The 19,570-nt window shown below is 44.8% G+C and overlaps 1 protein-coding gene and 1 non-coding gene across 3 annotated transcripts in view; both read right to left on the reverse strand.

The window, feature by feature from the left end:
• ARHGAP10 (Rho GTPase activating protein 10) overlaps positions 1–19,570 on the reverse strand; it is a 373,246-nt gene that overhangs the window by 273,883 nt on the left and 79,793 nt on the right. For both annotated transcript variants that reach the window (XM_069556745.1, XM_069556746.1), the window contains 2 exons: positions 6,010–6,105; positions 5,875–5,936 (listed from right to left, as the gene is read on the reverse strand). In XM_069556745.1, the coding sequence (XP_069412846.1) occupies positions 5,875–5,936; positions 6,010–6,105 (158 nt within the window). The remainder of the gene's footprint in view (positions 1–5,874; positions 5,937–6,009; positions 6,106–19,570) is intronic.
• TRNAG-GCC (transfer RNA glycine (anticodon GCC)) lies at positions 13,492–13,564 on the reverse strand. Its single transcript has one exon. It is a non-coding gene; the product is annotated as a tRNA-Gly (tRNA).

The raw sequence follows: 19,570 nt of genomic DNA on the forward strand, positions 1-19,570 counted from the left end.
GGATCAGGGTCTTTCAAATGAGTCAGTTTTTCGCATGAGGTGGCCAAAGTACTAGAGTTTCAGCTTCAACATCAGTCCCTCCAATGAACACCCAGGACTGATCTTTAGGATGGACTGGTTGGATCTCCTTGCAGTCCAAGGGACTCTCAAGAGTCTTCTCCAACACCACAGTTTAAAAGCATCAATTCTTCGGGGCTCAGCTTTCTTCACAGTCCAACTTTCACAGCCATACATGACCACTGGAAAAACCATAGCCTTGACTAGATGGACCTTTGTTGACAAAGTAATGTCTCTGCTTTTTAATGTGCTGTCTAGATTGACCATAACTTTCCTTCCAAGGAAAGTCTTTTAATTTCATGGCTGCAATCACCATCTGAAGTGATTTTGGAGCCCAAAAAAATAAAGTCTGACACTGTTTCCACTGTTTCCCCATCTATTTCCCATGAACTGATGGGACTGGATGCCATGACCTTAGTTTTCTGAATGTTGAGCTTTAAGCCAACTTTTTCACTCTCCTCTTTCACTTTCATCAAGAGGCTCTTTAGTTCTTCTTCACTTTCTGCCATAAGGGTGCTGTCATCTGCATATCTGAGGTTATTGATATTTCTCCTGACAATCTTGATTCCAGCTTGTGCTTCCTCCAGCGCAGCGTTTCTCATGATGTACTCTGCATAGAAGTTAAATAAGCAGGGTGACAATATACAGCCTTGACATACTCCTTTTCCTATTTGGAACCAGTCTGTTGTTCCATGTCCAGTTCTAACTCTTGCTTCCTGACCTGCATACAGGTTTCTCAAGAGGCAGGTCAGGTGGTCTGGTATTCCCATCTCTTTCAGAATTTTCCACAGTTTATTGTGATCCACACAGTCAAAGGTTTTGGCATAGTCAGTAAAGCAGAAATAGATGTTTTTCTGGAACTCTCTTGCTGTTTTGATGATCTAGTGGATGTTGGCAATTTAATCTCTTGTTCCTCTGCCTTTTCTAAAACCAGTTTGAACATATGGAAGTTCACGGTTCACGTATTGCTGAAGCCTGGCTTGGAGAATTTTAAGCGTCACTTTACTAGTGTGTGAGATGAGTGCAATTGTGCAGTAGTTTGAACATTCTTCGGCATTGCCTTTCTTTGGGACTGGAATGAAAACTGACCTTTTCCAGTCCTGTGGCCACTGATGAGTTTTCCAAATTTGCTGACATATTGAGTGCAGCACTTTCACAGCATCATCTTTCAGGATTTCAAATAGCTTAACTAGAATTCCATCACCTCCACTAGCTTTGTTCATAGTGATGCTTCCTAAGGCCCACTTGACTTCACATTCCAGGACGTCTGGCTCTAGGTGAGTGATCACACCATCGTGATTATCTGGGTCATGAAGATCTTTTTTGTACAGTTCTTCTGTGTTTTCTTGCCACCTCTTCTTAATATCTTCTGCTTCTGTCAGGTCCATACCATTTCTATCCTTTATTGAGCCCATCTTTGACAAGGATATTGTAGTTCAAAAGAGCATTCTCTTTGAGAGTTATGATAAAACAATATAATACTGGACTCTCTGTCAAAATAATGGGGTGGGGTGGTGAGGAGTTCAGGAGAAACAGGACTGCCTCTGCGGCAGTGCCCACTGAAGGCGGGCACTGAGGATGTGTAGTTTAATTCTATTTCTCCGTCTGCACATGCTCACAATTTTCCAAACTAAACAGTTTAGATACTAACTTTAAGGAAGCACTAGGTGTCCGCTGCACTCCCTGGTCGGTGGCGGCCGCCCTCCACTGCTTTCTGGCTCTGGTTTGTCTCCTGCCGTCTGGGAGCTGCCATCCCCACACAGGGGCTGTGACATGCTGTCCCATTCCTTTCTGAGGTTCATGGCCTTATACAGACACCATCCCGTTCTTACTTCTACCCTGCACTGGAAACCCAGCCCTGTCACCTTCATTCTGCCTGAGACAGAGGCTCAATCAACCCCCGGCGCCGCTGAAGATTCAATCAACAGGTCAGCTCCCCAACAGCTCTGAGACCCACACTTTTCTTTATCAGACAGCCTGGAGCTAAGACCACATTCCAGCCAATTCGTCTCAAGGCACAGAAACCAGAGATACAGTTGTCCCTCAGAATCCAGTGGGGACTGTTCAAGGATTGCCACGGACACCAAAATCCAAGGATGCTGAAGTCCCTTACACAAAAATGGCATAATACTTGCATATAACCTATATGTATCCTCCTATATACTTTAAATCATCTCTAGATGACTTGCAATACATAATAAAAGCAGACAGACTTTAGAGGTTCAATCTTAGAAAACTGGAATTGCAGGCTCAATTCCAGATAACTGTAACAAAGCGAATGTTGCAACAAAGCAAGTCACACGTATTTCATGATTTCCCAGTATACACAGCTATGTTTTTAATACGAAGTGAAAGTGTTAGTTGCTCAGTCATGTACGACTCTTTGTGACCCCATGGACTGTAGCCCACCAGGCTCCTCCATCCATGGGATTCTCCAGGCAAGAATACTTGGGCAGGTTGCCATTTCCTTCTCCAGGAATCTTCCCAGCCCAGGGATCAAACCTGGGTCATCCACATCGTAGGCAGATTCTTTACCATCTGAGCCACCAGTTCACGGAGTGTGCAGTAGCCTTATATCTTCAAAAAGCAATATACATACCTTAATTTAGAAATATTTTACTGCTATAAAATGCTAACCATCACCTGAGCCGTCAGTGAGTCGTGATCTCTTTGCCGCAGCGCCATCAAAGATCACTGGTCACAGACGGCCACAACAAATGTATTAACAGTGAAAAAGTTTGAACTTTAACAAGAACTATCAAAATGAGACCGAGTCAAAAAGGGTGCAAATGTCATTGGGAAGATGGCACCCTAAAGACTTGCTTAACTTAAGGTCGCCACAAACCTGCAATAAAAACACAATATCTGAAAAGCACAATAAGGCCTAATGAACATACTATGTAAATAGTTGTGACTACAATGTAGAGTATATGATAGACAAAGAGTTTCAGCATGTAGAAAATGCAAGTTTTACTTTTTGGAACTTGCCAGAATTTTTTTTTTCAAATATTTTTGATCTGCCAAGGCAAACTCCACGAATACAGAGCACCAGCTACAGAATATCACCCTGTGTTTCTGTAGAGTTAAACTCCAGCACCGTTCTGCCTAAACTTCTCCCCCGGGTACCAAGATGCCGTCATAGTTCTCCACTGCAAAGATTTCCTTCCCACGCCACTCTAGAGGTAATGGTGCCCCAACCTGCTCCCTGGCTCCTTGCCCTTCTCAATTTTGTTTTTCTTTTCTTTTTTTTCTTTGGCCTTATCAGGTGGCTTGTGGGCTCTTAGTTCCCAGACCAGGAATTGAACCCAGGCTCTCAGCAGTGAGAGCAGAGTCCTAAACACTGGACTACCAGGTAATTCCCTCAGTTTTATTTTGTAGCTTACTGCTACTTGACAGTAAGTTTGTCTATCACCTCTCCTTTCCAAACTATAACCTCCCTGAGGGCAGGGACTTTGCCTGGTTTGCCTCTGTGTGCTCAGATTCTCAACAGTAACTGAAGCATAGAAGCAGATCAAACACATATGCAGAATGCTCAGGAAAATAGGACTAAAGGTCAAAGAGGGTTGAGAACAAAACACTGATACTATTAACATTAACTAAGAACATGCGCTTTCCCCACCCACACGCCCACACCCACTCCATGCCCTAACAGGGTGATTTCATGGCACTACTTTTATCCACTCTGACATTTAGACTGTTCTAAAGAGCTGAAGAATCAGTGACTACAGGGGCATATTAATAATAGCTGAATATGTCAGTTTGTGCCAGAAAAGAACCCAGTGCAAGCACAGTACTTTCACATGCCCGCTTCAGTATTTACAACAGACACGAATCATCTCAGAATTTAGGGTGCAGTGTGAATTACGTTACACCCTTTAGAGGCCGTGGGTATTGGTTATTTTAAGTAAAATATCAGTGCTTTCTACTGTATATAACATAGACTAATAAGGACCCCCTGTATAGCAAGCACCAAAAACTCTACTCAACACTCTGTAATGGCCTATATGGGAGAAGAATCTTAAAAAGAGTAGATATATTGGTGTATGTATAACTGATTGACTTTGATGTACACTTGAAATTAATACCATATTGTAAATTAACTATACACCAATAAAAAAATTTTAATTAAAAATAGGTTTTAAAAAGAAACAACATTTGGTTGTGCAACTTGGGGTAAAAACAATCAGCGCCTTGCTCCTCCTTCTCCTACTACAATTCTACCAGCTAGAAATCCCGACCAGCAGCTGGCCTTGTGACAGCAACATCTAGGAAGCAGGCAGGCGGATCAAAGCGTATGGTTCTAGCCCGACCTGACTCTGGCCCTCAGCTGCCACGTGATCCTGGGCAAGGCGCTGCACCTGTTTCCGCATCTGTGAATCCGGGGGCAATCACAGGGACTATATCACAAGGCTGATATGAGAATTAAAGGGCTGAGTAACAGGTACACAGCCTAGACCAGCACCAGGCACAGGGTGAGGGTCAATTCTCTCAGCTGTCACGTTCAGGAATATGACCACCACAGCTGAACTCTCTCAAACACTTAACATGTGCACGCTCAGTCGCTCAGTCACATCTGACTCTTTGCACCCCCCAGGACTGGAGCCCACCAGGCTCCTCTGTCCATGGGATTCTCCAGGCAAGAATACTGGAGTGGGTTGCCATTTCCTCCTCCAGCTTATACACTTACACTTTAACACAATTCTAAGAAGTACTCATTCTTGAGAACACAGAAAAAATAGACTGTCTTTTTTTTTAAGGCCTGAAAAACCTGGTGACAGTACAGTGTATCATAATCCAATGGGGATTCTGCTGTAAATCTCTGTTGAGTGAATGAATGTCAGGAGACAAATACAAGTTTTTAAGAAATGTTGGTAAATACTATTCAATACGCTCAGAATTCATGTGAAATGAGATCATGCACACAGTTCACTCAGCAGAGCCCTGGGCACAAGGAGAGCATTCCACAGAGGGGGGCTATTACTACTCCTATTGGGAGAGTGTATTTCAAGGCAAAGTGGGATTTTAAAGTCTTGCAAGCTCAAGTTCTCTTCCTCTGCACACAGCCTAGAAACCCCCAGAATGAGGCAAGTTCCAACACTGCCCTGCTACCCCTCTGCCTCTCCATAAGTTGTTGTCCTTTTTGTTGTTGTTGTTGTTTTTTACTGCACTGGCTCTTTGTTGCTGCCCATGAGTTTTCTCTAGTTGGAGTGAGTAGGGGCCACTCTCTAGTTGCAGCATGTGGGTTCCTCACTGCAGTGGTTTCTCTTGTTGCAACACACAGGGTCTAGGGTACACAAGCTCAGTAGTTGTGGTGTGGGCTTAGCAGTTGCAGCTCAAAGGCTTAGATGCCCCAAGACACATGGGATCTTAGCTCCCAGACCAGGGACCAAAGCCAAGTGCCCTGCATTAGCAGATGGATTCTTAACCACCAAACCGGCAGGGAAGTCCTTCCATCAGTTTCCTGCTTTTGTCTTCGTGATATGTTAAGACGATTCTTCACGAGACTTGATTTCAATGCAACTGCTCCAGGGCTAACAAAAATCTAGGAAGTGTTGATACAGTTCAAAACACCCTTTTACAGATGAAGACACAGGGCTTTGGTTGAGAGGTTCAGAAACTTGTCCAAGATCTCACCATGAGCAGCACCACTGCGGAACTAGAAGTCCAGGCTCCCCAAACCTCACCCAGGCTTGCTTCCATTACCAGGTTCTACTCATCCACAGATATATGCACCAAAACCTCCTCCAGAACCAGCTTCTACACTCAGATTTCCCCCCATTTAAAGACGGATGTGTCCATGAACACCCCACCACTCACCATGATCTCCCTCTGCTCTTCCAGATTCTTCAAAAAATTAGAAAATTCACGCAAGGAAGCATCTGTAAGGAGAAAGGCATCATTATTTTGTGGCCAAAGCAAAGGAAAGCCAACGAAAACCTCGTCTTTACGTACCTATGCAGCGTTCATCGTCAGTCTCTGCATCTCCAATAAACTCAAATTTGAAGTCTCTGAGGGAGTGCGCAAACTTCCGCTGGGCTGCCGAGAGACCTGGAAAGACAGATGGAGTGACCATGGGCGTCCTTGCTTCCAGTCGAGGTTTAGCATGAACTGATTCCTCCCCAGATGCCAGAGCTGTGGAGCTCTCCTCCACATGAGCTGTGATGAGACACAACCCAGCTCCTCAGCCAAGGGGCCCGGCATCCCACCTGGGCACTCCCTGGGAGTTTGTCTGCTATGTTCTAAGATGGAGCAGTTGCTGGAGAAATATCTATATTGCTCCCAAAAGCACTCTCCCGATCTCTGCTCACTCAGGTCAGAAGGTGGGCCAATTCAAGTTCCAGCTATCATGAGGGGCACACTACACGTGACAGCGTCTCCCGAGGCTTGGGATATCCACATAGGTGCCGAGATTTCCAGTATAAACATCCCAAAGCCCAGTCAGCCCACCAGACGCCCTGAACTGACGCTCCAGCTCTGGCTGGAGAAACCCAGAGGATTCAAAGAGCTTTCAAAGCAAACAGCAACAGCGAGGTAAGCCAAAGGCCAAGCTTAAATGGCAGAAAAAAATTCATTCTCCAAAAGACCTATAGGGCTGCATCTATTTTTTCTTTTTAAATTGATGATTCATAGAAAATAGTGGAAAATTCTACTTCTGTAGCAAGCTAACAGTTATGTTACAGGCCACACACCATGCTACAGGATACGTATTTCTTGCACCTCACTCAAGACTCAAAATAAAGGTTATCCCCATTTTACCATGGAGATATTAGCACTAAGGTCACACAGCTACTACAACAGCAAAGGTCTGATTGCTTCCAAAGTCATTTGTATAAAACCCACGCCCCTGCCAGGGTGCAATCCTGTTTCTAAAGCACTTTAACAGCCGCTGCTCCCTGACGCCTGCACCCTGTACAGCTCCTGGCTCACTGCAATGAATACTGACAGACTGGGTTAAAGTAAACCTTCCTGTCAAGCAAACAGAAAAGCTGAAAACGCAAAACACCAGTCCGTAACTGTTGATCAGAGCACTTACACAAAAAATTAATACGGACAAGAAATCGAAGGGGCATGAGCGCTGAGGGCTGTTTTTAATAAGACGGTGTAAGATGGTAGCAGCAAAAAGCTTCTCTTTTTTAGTCATCGTATTATAGCTAACAAGCAAGGAGTGAAAGAAAAAATTTCTTATTTTTACATTGGAAAAAAGACTTTCTAACCCACTCTTTACCTGCACTCATTAAGCACAATGGTTCCCCAATGCCCTCCTTGACAAGCTGCTGCTGCTCACTTCTTAAACTTCCTAAGAACCCTCACCAGTTCTTCCAGCCGCTCTCATGATCTGGTTGCTCATTTTTTTCTGGCGGCGCTGAGTCCTCACTGTGGCATGTGGGCTTTCTCTAGCAGTGGTTCACGGGCTTAGCTGCCCCGTGGCATGTGGAATCTTCTCAGACCAGAGACGGAACCCGTGTCCCCTGCGTTGGCAGGTGGATCCTTAACCACCAGACAACCAGAGAAGGCCTCTTAATTTTTTCTTAACAGATTCTATTTTAAGGCAGTTTCAGGTTGACAGCAAATTGTGGAGAAGGTAGAAGGTTTTCCCTAGAACCCCTGCCCTGATATGCATAGCTTCCCTCATTGTCAACAGCCTCCACTGTCACGGATTCGGAAACCTCATTCTTCCAAAGCTAAACCAGAAACCTTCTCACCCTTGGAGTACAGCACAAAAGCACAACCGTCATGTAAGACATGATGGGCTGCAAGCATGGTCCCCTTCTCCAGCCCTCCTTTGCAGGAGGCTTCTCTTGTCAGTGGGACTCTTCAGCTCCTTTGGCAACAGGGAGAGTTCTATCCCGCCCCCTGAATCTGGGCTGGTCTTGTGCCCAGAAGAATGTGATGAAAGCGGCACTGCTAATCCGGAACCTCCAGCTTCACAACTTCGCACATCCCTGCTCCAGTCCATGGAAAGCCTCTGGCCGCCATGTGATCAAGCCCCAGCTAGCCTCCTGAATGGTAAAAGATGTGTGGCCCAGGCCCCCCACTTATTGCCCCATCGGTCAGACATCCCACCCATAGAAGCAGAGCTTCCCGCCTTAAAGGAGGCAGCCCAGATGAGATCACACTGCCCAATGGGCAGAGTCCAAACTGAAATAAAGACTGCTGCTCAGGCCACTGACAGGGGGGTGATTAGTTACTAAGTAATAAATAGACTAATTAGAAAGGTTAATGAAATTTGACTGTATTAAAATTTTGAAGACATTAAAGAGTAAAGAAAAAGCACGCACCACAAAGGTACAAACAGCAGCTACGAATCACTGAGGAAGGCAAGTCCCATAACAAGTTGGGCAAAACAGTTGAATAGGCCCTTTGCAAAACGAAACGAAGGAAATCCAAATGGCCCAAAACCACATGAAAAGGTGCTCAAACTCATTAGTGATTACAAAAGTGAAAAGAAAACCTCAACATAGCTCAGTACACTCATCAGATTGGCAAAAATCCGTAAGTCTGGAAACCTCAAGAGTTGGTGTATGCGGAGCAACAAAAATTTTCACTTACTGCCAGTAAGGATGAGAATGGGTAAGTGGTGGCGGTGATTTAGTCGCTAAGTCGTGTCCAGCTCTTTGTGACCCCATGGACTGCAGCCCGCCAGGCTCCTCTGTCCATGGGATTTCCCAGGCAAGGATACTGGAGTGGGTTGCCATTTCCTTTTCCAGGGGATCTTCCTGACCCAGGGATAGAATACACATCTCCTGCTGGGCAGGCAGATTCTTTATCACTGAGCCACCTGGGAGGCCCAAAAATTGATATAATCACCTTTCAAGCACTCTGGCATTATCTAACAAGTTTGATGAGAACCTACAACCTAAAGCTGTCCTTCCAGGTAAATCCCTAAGATAAACTTCAGCACACATGCCCTTACAGATGTGTACTTTCTACAACATACATTCACGCATCAACACAGACTAATCTCACAATGTGGAGAGAAAGAAGGAAGTCCCAAAGGAACCCACAGTATGGCTGTTTCACAAAAAGTTCAAAGCAAGCTCCACTAAACCCTATGTTTAGGTTGCACACACAGGTCACAAAATTACAGAACAATTAAGAACGGTAAGTGAATCATTCTCGCAAAAGTCACACGACGTTCACCACCTGGGACGAGGGCAGAGGATGTAACAGACCGCTACGAGGGGATTCAAAGGTTATTTTAGTTCAGAACCTAGTGGGGAGTCTGCGGATATTTGCTTCCTCATTCTTCTTTAAAAGATACACCTGGCTCCCATATTTCTGTATTTCCACCAAAATTTCACAACTAAACAATAAAAATGTTTAAATCATAAAAATGTAAAGCCTGGGGATTTCCCTGGTATTCCAGTGGTTAAGCTATGCGTTTCAACGGCAGGGGAGCACACGGGTTCCCTGGTCAGGGAACTAATATGCCACATGCCAAGGGGCATGATAAATAAAATAATAAAGGTATATATCTTCTAAAAAAATTATAAACCCTGGCTATCGAGGCCACTCCAGAGTTAATCCAGGCAAACATATGATTATTCCCTAGGACTGGCTGTGCCAGCCTGTTCTTGGTTTACGCAAGCCAAACTCACTCCAGACTACCAGGCTTCAAAGTGCTGTCCCATCCTGGAAGGGCTCCCTCCCTGCCCTCACCCCCGTCTGGCTGGCTCCTTCACAGAAACCTGCCCCTCGCACCACCCTCCCCAAAATCATCGCCCCTGTGCCCTACACTCCGCTCTGTCCCACAGTGCATGACCTTCCCAGCGCTGCTTACCTGAATCTGCCTCATTTAGTCAGCATTTTCTTGGGGTTCTCTCTCCTCCTGCCTCAGCTTACCTGGGCCCAGAGGCAGCAGCGGGCACCCTTGTGCTTCCCTCTATCTTTGAAACAGGGACAACACCGTTTTTGCTTTTTAGTTCATGCAGCTGTTTCCAAATAGTGAGTGTGTGGGCTTATTATCATTTTTAATAACTTTATCGTATTCCATTTTGCTAATGTTTGCCAGTTCTCAACAAGGGCATGTAATTGGCTCCATTTGTGTGTTTATCTATGTAAACCTCTATGTACTTATTTATATATGCCATATATAAACAACATATAAATGCTTATATTATACATATAGAACCATGTGTTAGTCACTCAGTTGTGTCAGAGGCTCTTTATGACCCCATGGACTCTAGCCTGCCAGGCTCCTCTGTCCAAAGATTTCTCCGGGCAAGAACAGTTGAGTTGGTTGCCATTCCCTTCTCCAGGGGATCTTCCCCACCCAGGGATTGAACCCGGGTCTCCTGCACTGCAGGCAGGTTCTTGACCATCTGAGCCACCAGAGAAGCACACAGAACCGTAAATGCTGGTATAAAATCTATTTTTCCCCTCTGGAGTCTCTTCCTTTGAGTATTTTATCCAAAACTGCCATGTCAAAAAATACTTCAAGAATCATGCTTTCATAACGTCAGGGCAAGATACTTTCCAGAAAGCTATAATTTAAATGCATCCATTTCTCAACATTTATTTCATAATTCCTAATCTCATTAGTTGAAAATATTTATAACAGCAGAATTGTACTGAATCATATTTGCACAGCTAATATGATACATTTCTTCCTATGTAAATACCATACTTTCCTCTCTTACCTCTCTGCTAGGTATTATAGTTACATCTATTTTTATTTTAGGATATAATTATTTTTCCCCTCCACTGACTTCTTTCCAGTATTATACAGGGTTCTTTACAAAAACTTCTTATTGGTTAAAAATTTCACCACACCAAACTCCAGTTCCATTTAATCATCACAAATTTATCACCTTTTCTGTTAAATAGTACATTCTTTAAAATATTTGTTTTTGGCTACATGAGGTCTTCCTTGTGGCTCCCAGGCACTGCTGCCCTGAGGCATGTGGGGTCTTAGCTCCCCGACCATGTCCCCTGCATTGGAAGATGGATTCTTAACCACTGGACCACGAGGGAAGTCTCTTTAGTACATTTTAAATCCCTGGTGGCTCAGACAGTAAAGAATCCACCTGCAATGCGGAAGACCTGGGTTTGAACCTTTGCTTGCAAAGATCCCCTGGAGGAGGGCATGGCAACCCACTCCAGTATTCTTGCCTGGAGAATCCCCATGGACAGAGGAGCCTGGTGCGCTACAGTCCATGACGTTGCCAAGAGTGGACACAACTGAGTGACTAAGCACAGCACACTCTCCCATGTAGTTTATACTCTGAGAGATCTCTGCTGCCTTTTCAGACATAACAAAATCATAAGACACTTTTCTACATTTACACAGTCCATTACAGAAGTGCAAAGATGCTCTGTGCCAAAGATAAAGGTTTATCATAGCGCATGAAACTCAACCAGTCTGTTACAACGGCTGGCAGTACTCCTCTGCTAGGGGAAGGCAATGAAGGGCCCACTAGATGCGACTACCTTTGTTGAGTGCTTACTCTGTGCTAATGGACTTACAAGTAATATTTCACTTATTTCTTATAACCAGCCTGTAGGGTGAGTGTTGATGTTACCTTATGTTACAAACGGGTTAAGTAGGTTCAGAGATAGCTTAGTGACCTGATCAAGGGCACAGACCTCTTTAGACTGCTCATATTACGTCCTGGAGGCAAAGGATCAAGCTTGGTCTCTCAAGCTTCTGCTAATGTCTTCTCCTTCACATTGTTCTGACTTTTTGGGAGATTTGACACGATTCCCAGGGCCTTTGCACAGATCTCAACTAGTTCTCTCGAATGCCTCTAACTAAATAGATAATAAACTGTGGAAAATTCTGAGAGAGATGGGAATACCAGACCACCTGACCTGCCTCTTGAGAAACTTATATGCAGGTCAGAAAGCAACAGTTAGAACTGGACATGGAACAATGGACTGGTTCCAAATAGGAAAAGGAGGACATCAAGGCTGTATATTGTCACCCTGCTTATTTAACTTATATGCAGAGTACATCATGAGAAACGCTGGGCTGGAGGAAGCACAAGCTGGAATCAAAATTGCCAGGAGAAATATCAATAATCTCAGATATGCAGATGACACCACCCTTATGGCAGAAAGTGAAGAAGAACTAGAGCCTCTTGATGACTGAAAGCTCAACATTCAGAAGACTAAGATCATGGCATCCAGTCCCATCTCTTCATGGCAAATAGATGGGGAAACAGTGGAAACAGTGACTGACTTTATTTCTCTGGGCTCCAAAATCACTGCAGATGGTGATTGCAGCCATGAAATTACAAGGCACTTGCTCCTTGGAAGCAAAGTTATGACCAACCTAGACAGCATATTAAAAAGCAGAGACATTACTTTGCCAACAAAGGTCCATCTAGTCAAGGCTATGGTTTTTCCAGTGGTCATGTATGGATGTGAGAGTTGGACTGTGAAGAAAGCTGAGCGCCGAAGAATTGATGCTTTTGAACTGTGGTGTTGGAGAGGACTCTTGAGAGTCCCTTGGAGAGCAAGGAGATCCAACCAGTCCATCCTAATGGAGATCAGTCCTGGGTGTTCATTGGAGGGACTGATGTTGAAGCTGAAACTCCAATACTTTGGCCACCTGATGTGGAGAGCTGACTCATTTGAAAAGCCCCTGATGCTGGGAAAGATTGAGGGCAGGAAGAGAAGGGGACAACAGAGGATGAGATGGTTGGATGGCATCACTGACACAATGGACATGGGTTTGGGTAAACTCCGGGAGTTGGTAATGGACAGGGAGGCTTGGCATGCTGTGGTTTATGGGGTCGCAAAGAGTTGGACACGACTGAGCGACTGAACTGAGCTGAACTAAATGGAAAATTCATATACCATATGCTTCCATGTCCTTCATCCTCTCCTGCATGCTAATTCCCAAGGATGGTAAATTAGCACTACTCTCCAGCAACACCTCCAAGGCTGGCACATACTACTGGATAAGACAAAGCCTTTGTTGTTGGTGGTACTATTTAGTCACTGAGTTATGTCTGACTCTTGCAACCTCATGGACTATAGCCGACCAGGTTTCTCTGCCCATGGCATTTCCCAGGCAAGAAAACTGCAGTGGGTTGCCATTTCCTTCTCCAGGGGATCTTCCTGACCCAGGGATCGAACTCACATCTCTTGTGTCTCCCTGCCTTGGCAGGTGGATTCTTTACCACTGAGCTACCTGGGAAGCCCAATAGGATCCCTGAGTGTGCACAAAAAGCACAGCTGACTTAAAAGAATTAAAGGGATCTGCACTCTTTCAACTGAACTTGCCACTTCCAGAGTCTCCCAGAGTGGAAATTTTAGGTCTTCAATCTGCAGACCAATGGAAGAGAAAAATACAGGCACCAAAACTCTCCCTGGGGTTGGAAGACATTTGAGAGATGAGGAGCTGTATTTGAGACCCACTCAGTCTGAGATGCAGGCCTCCACATGAAGAGATCCAACCACACTTAAGTTGTAGCATGTAGGATCCAGTTCCCGGACCAGGGATCGAACCTGGGTCCTCTGCATTGGCAGTGCAATGCCTTAGCCACTAGACTACCAGAGAAGTCCCCAACCACAGTTTAAATCCAGATCTGGAGAGCCTCCAGATGCTGGCTGGAATTGCCCCACTCATCCTTGATGGTTTGACAAACGAGAAGATTGTTTCTTACAGCATAGCCACCTATGAACCTAATAGTTCTGAACCATTAGACACATACAGACACTTGGAAGGAAGGGAAACCTCTCTATTCATATTGTTCTACGCCACTGCCAGGCAGCCCTCTGGGCACATGAGAGCCCTGGAAGTGACAAGCCTGGCCCTGGGAATGAAGTTGTAACTACAGGACTTATCTCCACAACTTCCTGTCCCATCAACCAAGCCACTAGCTGGCACACTTGAGGAACCGTGGCCTGCTCTCTAATTCTGGGTTTGAGATGGAAAATGAAGCAACCAGTAAATGTACCCTTCGCACTCACAAAATCTGAAACTCAGGATGCTTCACCAGCCATATCAAATTCTAAACTCTTTTTCCAAATGGACAAACTGCACCTAGAAGCTCACATTCCTCGGCATGTAGAGACTGAAATCACCAGATTATCAAATATGCACCAGCTCTGCCAAGGGAAGTGCCACCACCCATTTTGCACATCAAAACACGTCCCCAAATTCTTCTGCGTTTTATTTAGAGAAGAACAGGGTGCAGGCTCTAAGAACTTCATTTCTTTCACGTCAGATTCATGCCAAGGAAATAATGCTGATGTTAATCCAAGGAACTTGGAACTGAAACAAAATTCCTCCAGGACTGTGGACTGGCTTCTCATTCTCCTTCGTGTTTTTCCAGATTTACATAACTGACTGCTGTACCGTGTACAAGAATAGCAGTCTGGCCTCTCTATATTAGTCAAAAAAGAAAGAAAACAACTCACCTGATAGATTTTTTAAGTGGTGCAAATGTTTCTCAAGCCCAAAATGCCTTACGGGGCTAGTCATGGCCTGAAGGCCACATCACAGGCTATACTTCGAGCAGCTCAAGGGCCAGTACCATCTGTCCAACTTATGTTAAAGCCCTCCTAGCCCTAACTCTCCAATTCCAACCCAACTGGAGTGCCTGTGTAGAGCTCTTCTTAATCACAGAATAAACCCCATCTCAAGTCACTAGTAATAGAATGGCCTGACCTGACAAATGCTGAGGGTAAAGGAACACAAGCGGAGCCCACAAAGATGCAGATGCCTCAGAACAAATGCATAAACCAGGACTCGAGACCCAGTACGGAGGGGCTTCCCTAGTGGCTCAGTGGTAAACAATCTGCCCGCCAATGCAGGAGACATGGGTTTGATCCCTGATCTGGAAAGATCCCACATACTGCAGGGCAACTAAGCCTGTGCGGTGCTTAGTCGCTGAGTTGTGTCCGACTCTTTGTGACCACATGGACTGTAGCCCACCAGGCTCCTCTGTCCATGGGGATTCTCCAGGCAAGAACACTGGAGTGGGTTGCCATGCCCCCTCCAGGGGATCTTCCTGACCCAGGGATTGAACCCGAATTTCTTAAGTCTCCTGCACTGGCAGGCAGGTCCTTTACCAATAGTACCATGTGGGGGGTCCCCAGGTCATTATGGTGGGTCCTGGTTCAGTGACGGGTGTCCTTTAAAAAAAAAAAAAAAAGACACAGAAACATACAAGCTGAAGAGACGCTGGGAGACGAGGTCCATCCACCGCCAAGGAGCAAGGCCTGGGCCAGGCTCTTCCCTCTCAGCCCTGGGAATGAGCCACCTCTGCTGACACCTTGATCTTGGACTTCTAACCTCCAAGACTATGTGACAGTACCTTGCCATTGCTTCAGCCACCCCATCTGTGGGATTTCTGCTACGGCAGCCCTAGGAAACAAATACTCCATGATATTTTTTCTTGAGAAAAACAGGTAACCTTGAGGTTCAAGGTAATATACAGAAGACAAGAACACTCTTTGCAAGTACTGTTTTCTCAGATCGAGGATTTAAGCTCAATGACAAAACATAATATTATTCAAACATTTCGGAACTGAATATAGTAACTTGGCAAACAAAGTAGTTTCCAAAATATCTTAAGGAAGGGGAGACAGAAAAGAAAAATAAAACCACATACAGGGGATAATGTCAAGACAAGCTGCCTTGTTAACCACAGCATATGCTTAAGGTCCAAAATAAATATCAGCCAGGATTTAGATGTCAAAGTGTTCACCTGACGGAAAGAATACAAGCTTTCCCACCCTTCAGCCACTGTGCCACCATTTCATTGCGCGGACTAGAAACTCGGCTGCTGAACAAAGCCAAGAGTTGCAGTTTAGGTCTCTAATTTCTCACAAACAAATACTCATTTCCTTTACTATCGTTCATCTTTTTTTTTTTTAACTTTTGGCCACGCCATACAGCATGTCAAATCTTATTTCCCCAACCAGGAACTGAACCCACAGCCCTGAACTGGAAGCCAGAGCCTGAACCACTGGACCATCAGTGAAGGTTCTCATTTCCTTTAAAATAAAATTATTTGAATCAAACATGACTCACTCTAAGGAAGGGCTAAAACCTCCCCGTTTGTACCCCAAGAAACATGACTCACTCTAAGGAAGGGCTAAAACCTCCCCACTTGTACCCCAAATTAAGCATTTCACAAGAAATGCCCAATGACTTGCACTGCCCGTTCACTCGGCACGGCCCAGGGCACGGGATAAAAGAAGAAGAGGGCATGACCGCCAACCAAGGGAGTCCATGGCCCCCACTGGATGGGCGATCACCACCCACTCTGCAAAGAGTTAAAATGACACACTCCACTGGAGTTCAGCAGAAGACAAACTTAAAAAAAAAAAAAATTAAAGTCATCAGAAAAACACAGCATAGAATGGGGTGCGGGGGGTGAACAGGGTTCCCCAAAAATGAGTTAAATTCATATCATAAACCACAGGGGAGACAGTGAGGTACCAGGAACAAAATGAGGTGAGTCCTCGCAATGGAAAGAGGGCTCCATCTGTTCTGTGCTCTGTGTAAGTTAGGGCCTTTGAATGTAAGCAATAAAGTCATGAGAACATAACTGCAAAGAGCCAGGGGGGAAACAACTTGTCCTGAGAACCTGCAGTACAGTCTGCCCTGGGACCCTCTGTCTGCCGATAATACCACGCAGCTTCTCTCTGAGTGTTTACTTTCCTCCCACTTGAAATCGGGTGTTTTCTTCTATTTCATGACAACTCCTCTTGTCGGAATTGCTGCTGCCTCGGAGGGTCCGAGGCCTGGCCGTGCCTGGAAGGCTGGGGCCCTTCCAGCATCCTCACATCAGCTCAGATGCGTTCTTTCAACTTCAGCTCCCACTGATTTTCCCATCTTCGTTCCCAAAGTGAAATTCTCAGGAGACTCCAAATGGCCCTGCTCATTTCTTTCCCACGGAAGGACGTGACACACGTAGCTGTCTAGGGCCCCTCCCCAGCGACATTAGCCAGCCCAGGGACAGGAGAGGAGGGAGAGCCCAAGGTCCTCAGGGAGACACCTCCTCAAGAGGCGGAGCCTCTCTCCCTACTAAGCGCTATGCAGTAGTTGGCAGAGGACATGAGTGACAACTCACATGGAAGGCCAGTGAGTACAAAACATTTCCTTTAGAAATCCTCCTAGCCTGGGGGAAATGTTAACTGGTGCAGGCACTATGGAGAACAGTACGGAGGTTCCTTAAAAAACTGAAAACTAGAGGTGCCGTATGATCCTTCAAACCCACTCCTGGACATAGACCCAGGGAAAAACACTCTTCATTCAGAGAAAAACATACAGCCCTGTGTTCATAGCAGCACTATTTATAATAGTTAAGACACGGAAGTAGCCATCTAAATGTCCATCAGTAAGTGAATGGATAAATAAGATGTGGTACACACACACTGGAATATTACTCAATCATTAAAAAAAAAAGATGAAATAATGCCATTTGCAGCAACAGGGATACAACTAGAGATTTATCATATTAAGTGAAGTCAGAGACAGACAAATATCATCGACCACTTATACGTGGAAACTGGAAAAAATTACGCAAATGAGCTTATTTACAAAACAGAAATAGACTAACAGAAAACAAACTTATGGTTACCAAAGAGGAAAGGGGATGGGGGAGGATTCAGTTCAGTTCAGTCGCTGAGTCATGTCTGACTCTTTGCGACTCCATGAACTGCAGCACACCAGGCCTCCCTGTCCATCACCAACTCCTGGAGTTCATCCAAACCCATGTCCAACGACTTGATGATGCCATCCAATCATCTCATCCTCTGTTGTCCCCTTCTCCCCCTGCCCTCAAACTTTTCCAGCATCAGGGTCTTTTTCAATGAGTCAGCTCTTTGCATCAGGTGGCCAAAGTACTGGAGCTTCAGCTTTAGCATCAGTCCTTCCAATAACACTCAGGACTGATCTCCTTTAGGATGGACTGGTTGGATCGCCTTGCAGTCCAAGGGACTCTCAAGAGTCTTCTCTAACACCACAGTTCAAAAGCATCAATTCTTAGGCACTCAGCCTTCTTCTCAGTCCAACTCTCACATCCATACATAACTACTGGAAAAACCATAGCTTTGACTAGATGGACCTTTGTTGGCAAAGTAATGTCTCTGCTTTTTAATGTGCTATCTAGGTTGGTCATAACTTTCCTTCCAAGGAGTAAGCATCTTTTAATTTCATGGCTGCAGTCACCATCTGCAGTGATTTTGGAGCCCCCCCCAAAATCAAATCTGACACTGTTTCCACTGTTTCCCCATCTATTTCCCATGAAGTGATGGGACCAGATGCCATGATCTTCGTTTTCTGAATGTTGAGCTTTAAGCCAACTTTTTCACTCTTCTCTTTCACTTTCATCAAGAGGCTCTTTAATTCTTCTTCACTTTCTGCCATAAGGGTGGTATCATCTGCATATCTGAGGTTATTGATATTTCTCCTGACAATCTTGATTCCAGCTGTGTTTCTTCCAGCCCAGCGTTTCTCATGATGTACTCTGCATAGAAGTTAAATAAGCAGGGTGACAATATACAGCCTTGACGTACTCCTTTTCCTATCTGGAACCAGTCTGTTGTTCCATGTTCAGTTCTAACTGTTGCTTCCTGATCTGCATACAGGTTTCTCAAGAGGCAGGTCAGGTGGTCTGGTATTCCCATCTCTTTCAGAATTTTCCACAGTTTATTGTGATCCACACAGTCAAAGGCTTTGGCATAGTCAATAAAGCAGAAATAGATGTTTTTCTGGAACTCTTGTTTTTTGGCTAATCCAGCAGATGTTGGCAATTTGATCTCTGGTTCCTCTGCCTTTTCTAAAATCAGTTTGAACATCTGGAAGTTCATGATTCACGTATTGCTGAAGCCTGGCTTGAAGAACTTTAAGCATCACTTTATTAGTGTGTAAGATGAGTGCAATTGAGCCGTAGTTTGAGCATTCTTTGGCATTGCCTTTCTTTGGGATTGGAATGAAAACTGACCTTTTCCAGTCCTGTGGTCACTGCTGAGTTTTGCAAATTTGCTGACATATTGAGTGCAGCACTTTCACAGCATCATCTTTCAGGATTTGAAATAGCTCAACTGGAATGCCATCACCTCCACTAGCTTTGTTCGTAGTGACGCTTTCTAAGGCCCACTTGACTTCACATTCCAGGATGTCTGGCTCTAGGTCAGTGATCACACCATCGTGATTATCTTGGTTGCAAAGATCTTTTTTGTACAGTTCTTCTGTGTATTCTTGCCACCTCTTCTTAATATCTTCTGCTTCTGTTAGGTCCAGACCATTTCTGTCCTTTATTGAGCCCATCTTTGCATGAAATGTTCCCTTGGTATCTCTCATTTTCTTGAAGAGATCTCTAGTCTTTCCCATTCTATTGTTTTCCTCTATTTCTTTGCACTGATTGCTGAGGAAAGCTTTCTTATCTCTCCTTGGTATTATTTGGAACTCTGCATTCAAATGGGTTTATCTTTCCTTTTCTCCTTTGCTTTTTGCTTCCCATCTTTTCACAGCTATTTGTAAGGCCTCCTCAGAGAGCCGTTTTGCTTTTCTGCATTTCTTTTTCTTGGGAATGGTCTTGATTCCTGT

The sequence above is a fragment of the Ovis canadensis genome, chromosome 17 (assembly GCF_042477335.2).
Source record: "Ovis canadensis isolate MfBH-ARS-UI-01 breed Bighorn chromosome 17, ARS-UI_OviCan_v2, whole genome shotgun sequence".
Classification (NCBI taxonomy): domain Eukaryota; kingdom Metazoa; phylum Chordata; class Mammalia; order Artiodactyla; family Bovidae; genus Ovis; species Ovis canadensis.